The sequence below is a fragment of the Dicentrarchus labrax genome, unplaced genomic scaffold (assembly GCF_905237075.1).
Source record: "Dicentrarchus labrax unplaced genomic scaffold, dlabrax2021, whole genome shotgun sequence".
NCBI lineage: Eukaryota > Metazoa > Chordata > Actinopteri > Moronidae > Dicentrarchus > Dicentrarchus labrax.
In genome coordinates, this window is record NW_026136715.1 from 20,694,545 (window position 1) to 20,708,338 (window position 13,794).

The 13,794-nt window shown below is 39.4% G+C and overlaps 1 protein-coding gene across 1 annotated transcript in view; it reads right to left on the reverse strand.

Moving 5' to 3' along the window:
- The window catches only part of celsr3 (cadherin, EGF LAG seven-pass G-type receptor 3), a 107,279-nt gene that overhangs the window by 72,279 nt on the left and 21,206 nt on the right, over positions 1-13,794 (reverse strand). The window contains 2 exon segments of the mRNA XM_051424460.1: positions 6,505-6,793; positions 9,339-9,682. Of these exon segments, the coding sequence (XP_051280420.1) occupies positions 6,505-6,793; positions 9,339-9,682 (633 nt within the window).

A 13,794-nucleotide genomic window follows, 5' to 3' on the forward strand; every position in this document is an offset into this window, starting at 1 on the left:
GAATATAAAGCTTCAAAATGTCAATTTTCTTGGTTTCACATGGGAGTTGTAAGTTGCTAATTACATAATTAGCTCTGATTTCATGGCTCACTTCTGCCATTGGGCATATGTTTAGTAAGCTGAAATTCTTTTCTGCTTTATCACAGACTGCCGAGGTGTGCACTGTAAAAGCACCACTGGGAGAATAATCAACAAGTTTGCAGAGCGTCCGGTGAGATTTCAGTTGTGTCGTAGAATTTTAATTTGTGGTCTTTGTTCACTCACCGCTCCCTTGTTGAGCCAAAATGGCTTTGACATTCAGTTAAATTAGTTCACCTTTCTGGACCTTTCTGTTCAAACGACCAGAGTCTTGAGGCTAAATTCCCCGGGGTCAAACAGTAAAGCAGGTATGTACTGTATGTACAACCGCTGTCCATGGTGCTGATTCTCAAGCTGTCCTGGGTGCTCTTTAACGATTGCACCAGTAGGATACGTTTACCTTGACTAATCAGTCTCATCTTTAGAAAAAGTTTTAGAGGAAAGAACCAGGACGAGAGTTTAAACCTTCCCTCTGTTTGAAGTTATGAATTTATCTGTTATGGTGATGAATGATTTAGGGGGTGTTTTTTATTTATCAATAGATCAATTACATTAAATACATAATTTAATTAACACCTAGGCAGATGCCTGAGTTAAATGAATGTCCTCTTGAAATATATATTAGCTTATGTGTCTTTTAAATGTTGTCTGCTGTGACCTGACTGGCTTCTTCATCTAATTTGATTCACCTGTTCACTATATGCCAGGCTGTTCCAAAACTTGGGTGCACACCAAACTCTCTCTCTTCCAGTAATGCCTGGTTTTAATGAGTTATTTAGTAATTCAGTTCAATTATTAGTCTTACGTCTGTGGACAGTTCAGTTAGTTTCAGCTGCCCATTCTGGAATGAAAATAAAAGTTTTAAAGTCACATGTGGTGACTGCACCCCCTCGTATATTGGGTATTTATCTTTTCCCTTATTAATGTTACCTCTATACCTCTAACTTAGCTTGCCAAACATAATTTAGTCTCTCCGTCCTCTGTATTCATCACCCACCTCACCCATTCTTTCATTCCCCAAACTCATCCACTCCTCCTCATTCCCTCTGTCTCCCTATTTCTTCATTCTCTCTGTCTTTCCTTAACCAAACCCATTTAGTCACACAGTCTCATCTAAACCTACTAAATGTAATCCATCTGTCCTTCTCAGTAGCTCTCTGCTCTTCCTATTCCTTTCTATCTCTAACTTTCAAACCATCCACACCTTCTTCAAAAGGCTGAAACTTGCTTAGACAGTAGCATTATTCTTCACAAGTCTTAGCTACCTCAAGCTAATTTGCTCTGTATGTGTGATCTCCCTATCTGCTGGATTAAATTTCTCAGTGTAACATGCATATCTGCTTTATCACATCCAAAACTAATCTCACCTCTGCCTACCGCATTCCTTCTCTGTCACTTTCTCTAGCGCTCTTCTGTTTCTCTGCTTCACTATTTTATCTTCTCACAAATTAATTCAGTCTGCGTCCATGCTTCTCTCCCTCTGTCTCCCATCTCCTTTTTGCATCTCTCAGCTCTCCGACGCATCTCCCTTGTATTATATCTTACTATAATCTGCATAATGTGCATTTCTCTTTTTCTTCTTCTTTCAGTTTGTGAGAACAATAAGATATCTTCTCTTTCTGTATACTGATATCTCCATCTTTAAGGCTGACTGTCCACTGGAAACTTCTCTTTATAGAAAGGAGATATTTTTCCTTTTTTTGTGCTAATGTTGCACATTCCCGTCAGCACTGTAAGCTTTGCAAGTGGTTGTTTAAATTCTTAATAGTAAAAGACTTCGGACTGCAGAGCTTCAGCTGAGTTTAGCCTTGTAGCAACAGGAGTTGGGACCACAACTGCCTACATTTGATTAACTCTTAAGTGAGGCACCCTGGAAATATAAATGGATTTATTTCTTAGAGAAGAAGAAACTTATTACTCCATACTTAACATAAATTTTATCTACTTGATTCACCCACTCACACTCTAGTTTCAGAGAACTGGTTAAGAATTTTGAGCCTAAAAGGTATTTTGAGCCAAACATAAGTTCATCACTTACAACAGCAGCCAGCCTTTATTTGACTTTTTGTGGTATGCAGTTGGATTTCAGTTGCTTTTCAGTTGCTACAATAAAGGCAACAAAAGCCAAAAAAAGAATCTTTTAAAAAAAGAAAGAAATTGAAATTAGTTGCAGGAACACAAGCAGACAACTAACTACTTATAGTACATGGAACTATTATAAAACGCTGGGGTTAACATACAGTTCATTATAGTTTTATTTAAACTCTGGACTAAAGTTGTGTATTTAAAACTCAGCTGAACGGTACATGACCCCAGCTGATTCAGTGTTTCACACTGTTTTCTTAGCACTACATCTCTGAGGGTTGGTGCCATAAAGGCAGTGTTAACCTTTCTACAAAGCAGGGTTTACTATTTCATGTGCAAAAAAATGGTTGTAACCCTCGTTCAAAGTGTAAAATCTTACTTATCCCAGGGTTACATGTGTGCTTTAGAGAAGGGTTAGCCTGAGGTTACGTTGTGAAAACCTTTTATGTGTCTTTGTCTTAGGAAAGGTCTGAGGAAGTGAAGAGGCTCAGTCATCCTTAAAGAGTCCAGTGTTATTGGGATGAAGCCCTCATCTGCTGCTGGAGGGCTTATCCTGATTTTTCTTTGTTTTTTTTACCTTAATGTAGACTTTAATTTGATCCAGTTTAATGGTTTTATACACATCTGAGATTTTCCATTTGCTTTTATTATCATTGAAAAGTGCTCTCCAGTTAAAGATTATTATAATTCTTACATTACATAATTACAGTTACAAATTTCTGTTTTGATGGGGCACTTCCCTCCAGGAAGAATACCCAGCAGCTACCTAACAAATACTACTTTGAGCCAACTGATCAACACTCTTTGTCAGGGCACAGGATGTCCTTCTCATTCAGTTTTTACAGTTCAAGGTGATAAAATTATTTTTACATGAAATGAAGTCTGGCATGCATAGCCCAAAGACACATCAAAACTGTTGTTCACAAATCACACCTGACTCAGATCTGTTGGAAGTTTCTGTTCTAGACTGAAAAATCTTTCTTCCTCAGTGGAAAAAGAAAGTTTCCAGTCTCGGTCAAAACCTCAAGCTTAGCTCCTGCCTGTGAGAGCAATCCATAAAGTTTCAGGGAAAAGCAATTCAAAGCCACAAAGAGTGAGAGGGATGGATGGATGGAGGCAGGTTAGATGGAAAAATGAAAAAAAAAAAAAGAACGAATGAGGGAGAGAGTAAAGTTGGTTGGGAGATGTCTGGAGACTACTGTGTGTTGCAGAATCAATTCGTCCCTGTTTATCTGTTCTCCTCCTCCTCCTCCTCTTCCTCCTCCTCCTCTTCCCACTAGCCCCGGGCGTTGACAAGACACTGCAACGCCCGACGCCTACGCAGAAAAAGCATAGCACCAACTACCCAGAACCCATCTGATTTCCTTTGCTCTACCCCTCAACCCTTATCATCCATCCCTCTCTCTCTCATTGCGCTCAGATGTCTCTCGCCCCGATTTCCCCCTGCAGCCCTGCTTCCATGTTATTCTCTCTGAATTCATCCTTCTCCCTCGTCGCTCATATTGCTGTCATACCCGACTCTTCTCCGTCCTCCTGTTCATCTCTCATGCTCTGCTGTTTGCACACTCTCCCTCTCCTGTCCCATCGTTCACTTTCTTTGTCATTTTTTTCTCTGTCCCTCATACTCTCCCAAAAGCACAGTTATTCTTTCCTCCTTTTTGTCTCGTATTATCAATGATCTACTCTCCCTATATTTTATCCTTTCTGTCTTCTCTGTTTCAGTCCTCAGCACCCCGTGTGAACAGCAACCTTGCAGGTTCACTGCATGTCACACTGTGCGAGATGGGTCCAATAAAATCTTTGTCAGGCTGTATGATATCTGTTTTCAGGTATGTCCGAATGTGCAATGAATGTCTGGTGAATTGGAGCGGTATGATGTAGACAGAAATAATTGCAAGCAGAGACACGTCATCTGTTATCCAAGCATCAGCCATAGCACCTGCACAGTTTTTTTAACCTAAAAAGTAGAGCTCACAATGTTCCAGCGGCCACGGTAGTCTGAGTCAAAGTCTGATTAGTTGGTTTGTAGAGTCATAGCGGCAGACACATCGTAGGAATTTGGTCCTAAATTTTGGACACAGACAGAAATTTTGACGGTGTCAAAATCCATCGTCGCCATTGGTGGACGTGTCTCACAGTGTAATCTAGGACCACCGTGATTAGATTGATGGACAAAGATTAGACCATGTTTTTCTCTTGATCATTCACAATCCAACAGTACACAGGAAATTCTGTATTATCTAAATTGTTCTTCCTCCTTAAGATTTAATTTCTTCTTCCCATCCACATTCACTCTCTCTCTACTCTTCATCTCTCTCTCCATCTCTCTTTCCCTTTCTTTCCATCATACTCTATTCTGCCTTTCTCTTGTCCTCCCACTCAGTCCCTCTTTCTATTTCTACCTCCATTTCTCCTTTGCTCATTTCCTCTCTCTCTTTATCTCTCTTTCTGTCTGTCTCAGTGGGAGTTTGGAAAACACTCTGTCTCACTCATGAAAGAAAAGTGTTGCTTCACTCCCCCAGCTCTCTTTTGATTCGAAATAAAAGGCAATGTGAAATATCCCCCAGACACACACACTGACATTCAGAGCATCTATCCTCTCCTGCATCCACTCAGTGGCTTGAAGACTGAAGCAACGCAGCAGTATGAACGGGCAGAGAGAGAGAGAGAGCAAATTAGTCTAGAGTATTGGGAAAGGTAAGAAATAATGAAATGTGTGTGTGAGAGAGGGAACAAATTAGTTTGGCGACAGTAAAAAGGAGTAAGGGGTTTTGTTGTGGCAGTGGTGGTGGTGGTATGTGTGTGTGTTTGTGTGTGTGTAAAAGACAAAATAACAGGTAGTGAGCTGAGGTGGAGAAAGCTGTCCCAGGAGGCAGACTGTGTGTTTTCATGCTGTTCAACTCAACATGACAAAAGAGCAAAAACAGAGCGGATCAAACGGGAAGTCAGTATGGGACATGAACAAAGAAGCCCAGACAGTCAATTTTAGTTTACCAGGGTAGAGTTAAAGACTACACCAGAACACAAACACACACACTGCACTCCATGCTTTCAAATGCTTCTGAACAAATGCCATCCGTCTCTTCATATCTGTGGCCACTCAATTCAAACCAGTGGCATAAAATAATCATCGATATGCAGACAAATTGATAATCAGTGGGTTTACCATACTTATGTGTAAATCATTCAATACCAATTTTTTTAAAAATCACAACACTGTATTTAAATGTTTACTGTTTCCAAAGATACCAAATATGTTTGAATTCACAAATAAAACTGAACAAAATGATACATTCTCCATTAGATTGTGACAGTGCAGCCATCCAGAATGGTATCCTGATTATTTCACTTACTATAAAAGTGAGATACTAATTAAGTGCTGACACACTGAAGCGTATGTGACAATGTCATGTACGAAAAAGGTGGGTTTTTTTTCCAGCTTTGAAGTTGCTCAAAGAAAAAGCAATTTAAAAAATGAATAATGAAGTCACATAGGCACACAAGGGCAAAGTTAAAAAGGAAAATAAGAGTTGAAGCTTATAGTTTGATACCACTAAATAAAATTTAATAATGTAAATACAGTAGAATATTTAAACTGACAGTCAGTATTATATATTTTAACATTTTTGGTTAGATTCCAAGCATCTAATTTAAAACAAATATGAAATACACATAAGGAACTATGTAAGTTAACCTGATATTGGTCTGCACTGGTATTTTAACCCACATGAAAACTACTGACTATCTATTGTCTGTAGTATTCCACTAAAGGTGTAAATCTTTCTACTGAAAAACGTGTTAATTGGCAAGCTCTCACATCCTAATTGGACTCTTGCCTACTGTTTTATTGAAGCACATGCACTGGAAAGGTCAACCAGTTAAAAATATAACAAGACAAATATGTATGTTGGCTAATTGTAGTGATTCTGATACAGGACATTTTCCTATATTTATTTAAATTTACAGAAATATGTAATTGGGTCTTCAAAACCTGACAAAATTTAAATCAAAGTTGACTCTTCAGCAAAAGATTCTCTTCTCTGAAGTAAAAGATGGATGAATAAAGTTAATTTTATTCTACACTTGTTTAAATATGCGCACATATTATACGAGTAGGCTACTACAATTTATAATCAACATGTGTATACCACCTACCAAACACAATCACACATCAACTCTTACTTGTGTATCTTCCCATGGGTGCAAAAACACACACAACTAATGCATGCCCTTTTGTCTACCCATAAAGAACCAACAGAATCAGCCAAATTGGTGAGATTTTACAGCACCTCACCTTTGCCACAGCAGCAAAAACACATACACACTCCCCTCCCTGCTTACCAGTGTAGTCTTCACGGCAGATACAGGTGTACCCTCCTTCTCTGCGGGCGCACACCCCTCCGTTCAGGCAGGGGTTGGAGTAACACAGGTTGATCTCCGTCTCACAGTAATCACCCGTGAAGCCGACCGGGCAGCGGCAGCGCAGGCCTGCAATGGGGTGGATGGGCCGGAATAGGATGGAGGGCGAGGAGATGAAGGGGGCAGAGCTGTTGAAGCGCAGCACCGAGATGCACTTCATGTAGTTCTGGCAAGGCTCACGCAGACACACATTGTCATCGAACGGGAGAACCTGAAGTGATGGAAGAGGACAGAGGAAACACTGTTATTGCTGTTTTAACCTGTAAACAGTAATTTACTATTGAAGGTGTTCCAGATACTGTCCCAACTTGGATTAGCTTCTGCTACACTAGTTTTCACTGCTCAGCATACTTTCTCATTGAGGGTTTTTTTCTCATTTTTTTCTGAACGGATAAAACATGCAATAGGCTTTTTCTGACATTCTGCAATAAAAACAGGTTCAACTACTAACATTGAAGTTGGCTCTTTTCCATTTGGGTGTTCCAGTAAACAAAATATTCACTTCACTTATTAAGTGCAGTGCAATACAACAATCCAATGCCCCATTACATGTAAAATCCCTTCATGAAAATTCTTAATCAACCAAAGTATGAAAGTATTATCAGCAAAATGTGAGTGATATCATTTTTAGATTATTATTTTCGTTACATCAAAACACAAGCGACCTTTTACTGTGGTAGCTGGTCAAGTGGAGTTCATTTTAACTTTATATTCTTATAGGTTTTTTTAAGCAAAGTTTTAATCTGAAAAGTAACTATACAATACTTGTAGTACATGAACTTAATTGCCAGGGAGAACTCATACACAATACAGGCCTCTGAAACTGGAGCAGCTAACTTGATTGCAGCCTTGATTGAAGTTATTGATTACTTCTGTGCTTTTCCTGCTATGACATGTCAAAATGTCTGCCATACAAAAAAACAGTCAGCAGCAGATATAGGGAAGAAGATGTGTAGAGTTGTTTGTGAAAAATGTTATAGAGTCTGCAGTCAAAAAATGTATTTAAATGCAAGCTTCAACATTTTTAGATGAAAATGATTATTTTGTTAAAGTTCAACAAGAGCTATATATCCCTAGAGGCTAATTATCTACAGAAGCACTAACATGAAAATGTTGTTAATTAATTAACGTTAGTCTTTTTTGTTAGATTCAGGAGGTGTTGAAGTTTTAATAAAGCCAGTACAGGAACCTTAGATAGAGAAACCTCTGAGAGACTGAGGGTACTGAAGGAAGAAGGAAATACGTAAATGAGCCGACAAAAAAGACAGAATTTCAGCTCTCTATAACTTACTGTTAATTAAATTACATTAACATGGCGGTAATTAGCTTGATTAGCTGGAATGCTGACATGCTAATGTGTTGCATGTCAGGATTAGTCTTTGTGGCCCTGGGTCTTGCCTCACAGGCTACAGAGCCTTCATGTAGAGGCTGCTCTCTACCCCCTCTGATTGGCGTAGGTGTATAAGCTGGCTTTTGGCAACCACATTTCACAACAGATTTCACAGTGATCCATCCAACAGAGCTGAGTTACTTTATAATATAATATGATATAATATAAGATGTAAGTTTAATAAAGAATACAACAAATAGAAAGAATGCCAAGATAACCTTGATTTCATTTTCAATAACATATTTTTTGGTCCAATTCAATGTATTTGCTTACAGTACCGGGTCATTCTTGATAAAGCACTCTTGCCTACAGACTTTCCACATTCTCTGGTCGCAAACTTCCCAGGCATGAACGCCTCCTTGAAAAAAAATGTAGCCTTCAATTTACAGCTATTGTTATTGGTCTTCTTTTTCGTTACCTTTATTAATTTATTTATTTGCCTCAGTTTTGCTTTGTAAAGCCATCGACTTTCCAGAAGAGAGTATTTACTGTTTGCTGTTAAGGTTACTGGATCAGATGTATCTGTAGGATTGTGTCTTTTTTGACAGGAAGAGGATATAGATTCAGTTTGTATGTGTTTATGTGGGTTTGTGTGACAGTGTCTGCTGAGAGAAGGTCAAACACATTCAGCCTTAAACTATGTATCTCTTGACACTGCTGTTCTCTCTCTCTCAGCCCTTTATAAATCTTTTCCCCTTCCTTTGCATTTCACTTGTTTTCTTCTATTGAAACATCTCTTTCTCTCATGCGTGTGCAGAGATGCTCTGGGGTATGTGTAGGCATGTATGAAACTGATGTGCATGCTGTGTCCAGGTGTGTGTGATTTCATGCATGACAGTATAGTAGTCATATCAGTGCATTGCTGCAAGAAAGCCATATGGCTGTGCTGGTAGCACATCTGCATTGTATTATTATCAGTTCTCATGCAATATGCTCCAGTGACTGAGATGAGATGCATGTGTGTTTGCACTTACGCTTTGCATGTATTCTTGCATGTAACCCTGATTTCCAGCTGCTGCATACATGTGACTGGCTTTTTTCATACAAATTGCATTTGAAAATTATATATAACACTATAATAACTGAATCTATACTGATTACTGATGACTAAATGTTTTGTGATGCAGCAAAATATTTGTTTGAATCAGTAAAATCAAGAAATGATTGATGCTTGTAACTATTAATCAAATGTTTATTCCAAAAACATAAGAATCAGGCCTTAATATGATTAACATGCATGTTAACATTTGCATTTTTTTTTTGCTTTGTGCTTAAGATGAGGAACTTCTTCAATACACTACACACTTAAAAGTTACCTGAAACTTGAGTCTTATATGTATATTCATATTTGTAAATGTGAACTAACCTCCATCTGTGTTAGTGATGTCAGCCTCGGCCTGTTCAGGTACAGCTGTTCCTCCAGGGCCTCAGAGGGGAAGAAGAGTCCACCCGGCAGTGCGGCTGAGAAGCTCACATTCAGGATCCCTCCTGGCGCCGCATCCAGGTCGGGCTGGATGTTGAATATGAAAACATCCTCGACAGGCACCGAGAGCACTGCCGACACGCCCTCCAGAAAGTTACCCAGCAGCGGTGACAGGAAGTGCTCCTGGGACATATTCTGGAGGCGGACGGTAACACTGCTGCCCAGCATGTCCTCTGTGATGATGAGGACGCGAAGAACGCACTGGGCTGAAATGCTGTGGAAGCCATCTGCAGAGTTAAAGAAGAGAGCAGAGCAAATGAAGGTTAAGTGGATGAATAGATGTGCTCATTCATGAGGTGTATACAGGATGGACAAAAAGGTTAGAGTGGGAGGTAGAGGAGCAGGAGATAGAGAGGGTTGAAAGAGGACATGGAGTGATACAGAGGTGTGGACAGGTGAAGGAGTAAAGAGAGAGAGATAGATGAAGGGGGAGGCTCGAGGGAGAGGGGACGGGCCGGCAGGGTTAAAGAGCAAAGAGCAGAATGAAGGAGGTAAAGAGATAGTGATAAATGGACGTTAACCACAGAGGAAGGATTACAAAGAGGAAGAGAAGAGGGGAGGAGGTCACAACAATACTATAAGATATGCAGATTAGACCACTCTTTCTATATATGTCATACATTCACATCTACACTCATACAAATACAACATACACATTTTAGAGTAAATGCTGCCTTTGAGTCTAAAAGGAATCATGTTGCTACTGAAGTGAACAGGCTTATACAAGAGGCTGTTAAATGTCAGAACACTGCCAAAGGCAACCTCCACAATACAGCAACTAACACAAATGTACACACACATGCCAGTTTTCAATCAAACTTGTAGTTATAGCTGTCAAAGCTAGTCTACTTTAACTTTGTGTGTTCTTTAAAATGAGCGGAGAGAGAGAGAATAGCTTATAGGTGATTGAAACCTCCACTACTTTGATGTTTAAATAATGTGATGGTAAGTAAATTTGCTCTGGACACTGGATTCTTTGCACAAATTATGTAAGAATGTATCTGCTGAGAATTAAGTTTCCAGTAAACCTTCACAGCAGACATGGTTGATAAGAGATTTGTATAAAAAGACCGAACTGAACTCCACCTCACCACTGTTAGCAAGGTTGATGCAATTCTTTAATCATACAGTATGTTCCAGTCCAGAAAGAGAAAACTACCTTTGTTTGAGTCAGGAAGTTGGTCTCAGGTTTCGTGCATCTGATTGAACAAGTTACACAGAGAGAGCAGGAGAGAGACAGCGGTATCACTGAGTGCTCTCATGTAGAAAACATCATTCTCATCTCCTCCATCTCCTCACATTCAGCTTTGGTTACAATTTTCAATACAGAGCTCCTTTCCTTTGAAACCTGTCGCTACAAAATGAGTTCATATGAATCGCAGCAGGTCACAACCCCCCACAAACAGAACAATATCTGTTCCAACAACAGACACAAGGCACGTTTAATCCACACTGGGTACAAACACAATCCAGTGCTGGGCTGTAGTGTATATTGTGAGACAATTTGGTTCAACAAGCTGGCTAATAAGCTATAAAAGAATACAAATGCAACTGACCACACCGGCATGAGGAGGCAATTTTCTGCAGCGGCACGAAGTCATTGTGAAGGTGAAGCAGGGTGAACGATAAGACAGAGAGAATGAAAGAGTAAGAATACAATACATGAGGGGTCTTGATGCGAAAAGCATGGCAAGTGGTGGAAAGAAAGAATGAATGAGATGGTGAAAGAAAAAAGGAAGAAGGGAGCATGGCAGCGATGGATGGAGGGTGAGGGGTGAAAGACAGAGAGAGGATATTGACACAGGGAAGAACAGAGAGGCAACAGAGGGTGAAGGAGAGCGAAGGAGGTTTAATAACAACTGGAAAAAGCAAAGGAGATGATGGAGGAGGGAAAGGGAAGAGAAATGAGAGAGGGAATGAGGGCATTTAACCAGGGATCAATTAAAAAAAGAGAGAGAATGACCACTATAATTATGGTAACTTGCATATTGGGAATTTATAACAATTTATTAGTATTACTGTAAATAATTGATTGATTATTGATGTTCATGTCTTTTCATTTTGCTAATACTGTAGTAAAATATCATTTGAGAGGTTATCGAATTGATTAAATGGTTTGTTCAAAGTGAATTCAATTAAGCAATTTCCCTAATTTACAATTTGCTACTGATTTGCTGTTGTGTTTCCAAAATAAAACAGGCAGAAAGGAAGGAGGGAACAGAGCAAAGGAAAGACAAAATAAGAATAATTTGTAATTGTTATTAAATGTTAGAAAAGGAGAGAAAAAAGAAAAATACTCAATAAAAATAGTAAGATGTATAAAGATAGAAAAATATCAGAGAGAAAAACTGCATAAATGGAGAAAGAGAAATGGATGGAGGGATGGGGGTTGGGTTGGCAGCTGGTTTGATTACCGGATTATGAGGAGCCTCACTCCCCACTGACCTCTAACACACATGCACACACACACATGCACACACACTTTAAAATCCAGAGCCCTTCATAATAAATGAACAGCCAGAGGAAGGAGTGGCATTTTGAAGGGACAGAGGAGAAAAACTCCCACAGGAAACGATTCAATGGGATCAATTGGAGAAAAAAAGAAAGATATACTAAAAACATTAATACTTTAAAATAACGGTATTAGTAACAGTATTAGCTGAAGTAATTTAATGTCACCTCGTCTTCTGGGGCTAAAAGCCAGCTTTATTATCAGCCCTCTGGATCATGATGCAAAGACGCAGCAGTAATTGACGCTGATCTCCCATTGTCATTGAAATGAGACAGGGATCTATGAAAAGACCCGAGATAATCTGCTGGAATATGACCCAATCTCACACACACACACACACACACACACACACACACACACATCCGCATGCACGTGCACATATTCATTATTCTTGACACATAAACAGACTTGTGAGGACCATCATTGACACAGGGTGTTCCCTGGCACCTAACTAATATGACTAACATTAAAGGAGTTAGACATTTAGGGACATATGCTTATTTGCTTTTGCTTTCTTGTCAAGAGTTAGATAAGAAGACCAATACCAGTCTCATGTCTGTATGGTAAATATGGAGCTAAAGCCATGAGGCAATTAGCTTAGCTTAGCATAAAGACTGGATGGAATGAGCTACCTTTTTATTGTCTACTACGAGCACCTCAAGAACTCACTAATTTACAAGCCATATCTCATGTGTGTACTCAAACAAGCTATGTTCAATGCTAAGCTAAGCATCTTCTGGCTCTAGCTTCATATTTAGCATCCAGACATGAGAGTGGTATCAATCTTAATCTAGCTCTCAGCAAGGAAGCAATTAAGCCATTCCTTTAACAATAAATCCAAGTCTTAACACTCAAACAGTCCTTCAAAGAAGTGAGGGCGAGACAAAATGTCCTCTTTCCAAAAACATAATTTCTTTAAAAGATAGAAGTACAAACACACACGTACACCTTTGTTTCCATGTTGGCCTCCTGTAGACTGTGTGCTTGATTGTTTTCTGACACAAATACAACGATCTCCTGCCAAGTACTCTGAACATTTCCCCTCTGAGTCACAAGCTCCCAGGAACCCCCTTCAGTGGCCCAGGGGGGACAACTGTGACATTCAAACAAGAATATTTTGACAACTCAAATATCAGTGCGTGTATGTCCTGACAGTTCAAGTATAACTTATAACTGACAGTAAACCTGGCACATACATAAACAAGCACAGTAAAATATCTTCATTTGGCTTCCCTTAATGGCTACAGTCCAGCTAATTTGGCCAGCCTGGACCATCACAAGGCTCTTCACGCTTATGGAGCTATTTGGAGGCTTTACATAGAAAAGAAAAACAACTATTCAAGTTAAATGGCCATTTAAGCAATTACGACCACCAAATTCTCTCCACTTCCCACCGACCCAGGTCGATGACTAATCCCCCTGCTCCTCGGAGGTCAGCTACAAATTTTACACAGGTACCTGACATAATAATTACACTTCTGCCGAAAACACAAGTGTAATAAACCAGTAAGTCTGTGGATTTAAAGGGCATTTTCCAAAATTTCTGGAAGGTAGGTTTTTACTTTTCTTGTCACAAGTTAGCCAACTGAGGATTGTCACTGAAAATCTGCTTCCAACACTAAGCCTAATTATAATGTTTCCTGCTGTGTTAATAAGCTCACATTTCACCAAAAGCTCAACAAGGACGAATGATTAACATTATGTTAGAAACTATATGCAGGGATTCCTTACTTCACCTCAAGTTTGACTCTAAAGCACAACTTAAAGTTATTGAGCTTGGCACAGATAGAGGAGGGAATTTTGAAATGTAGTTTTGTAGTTTTTGTA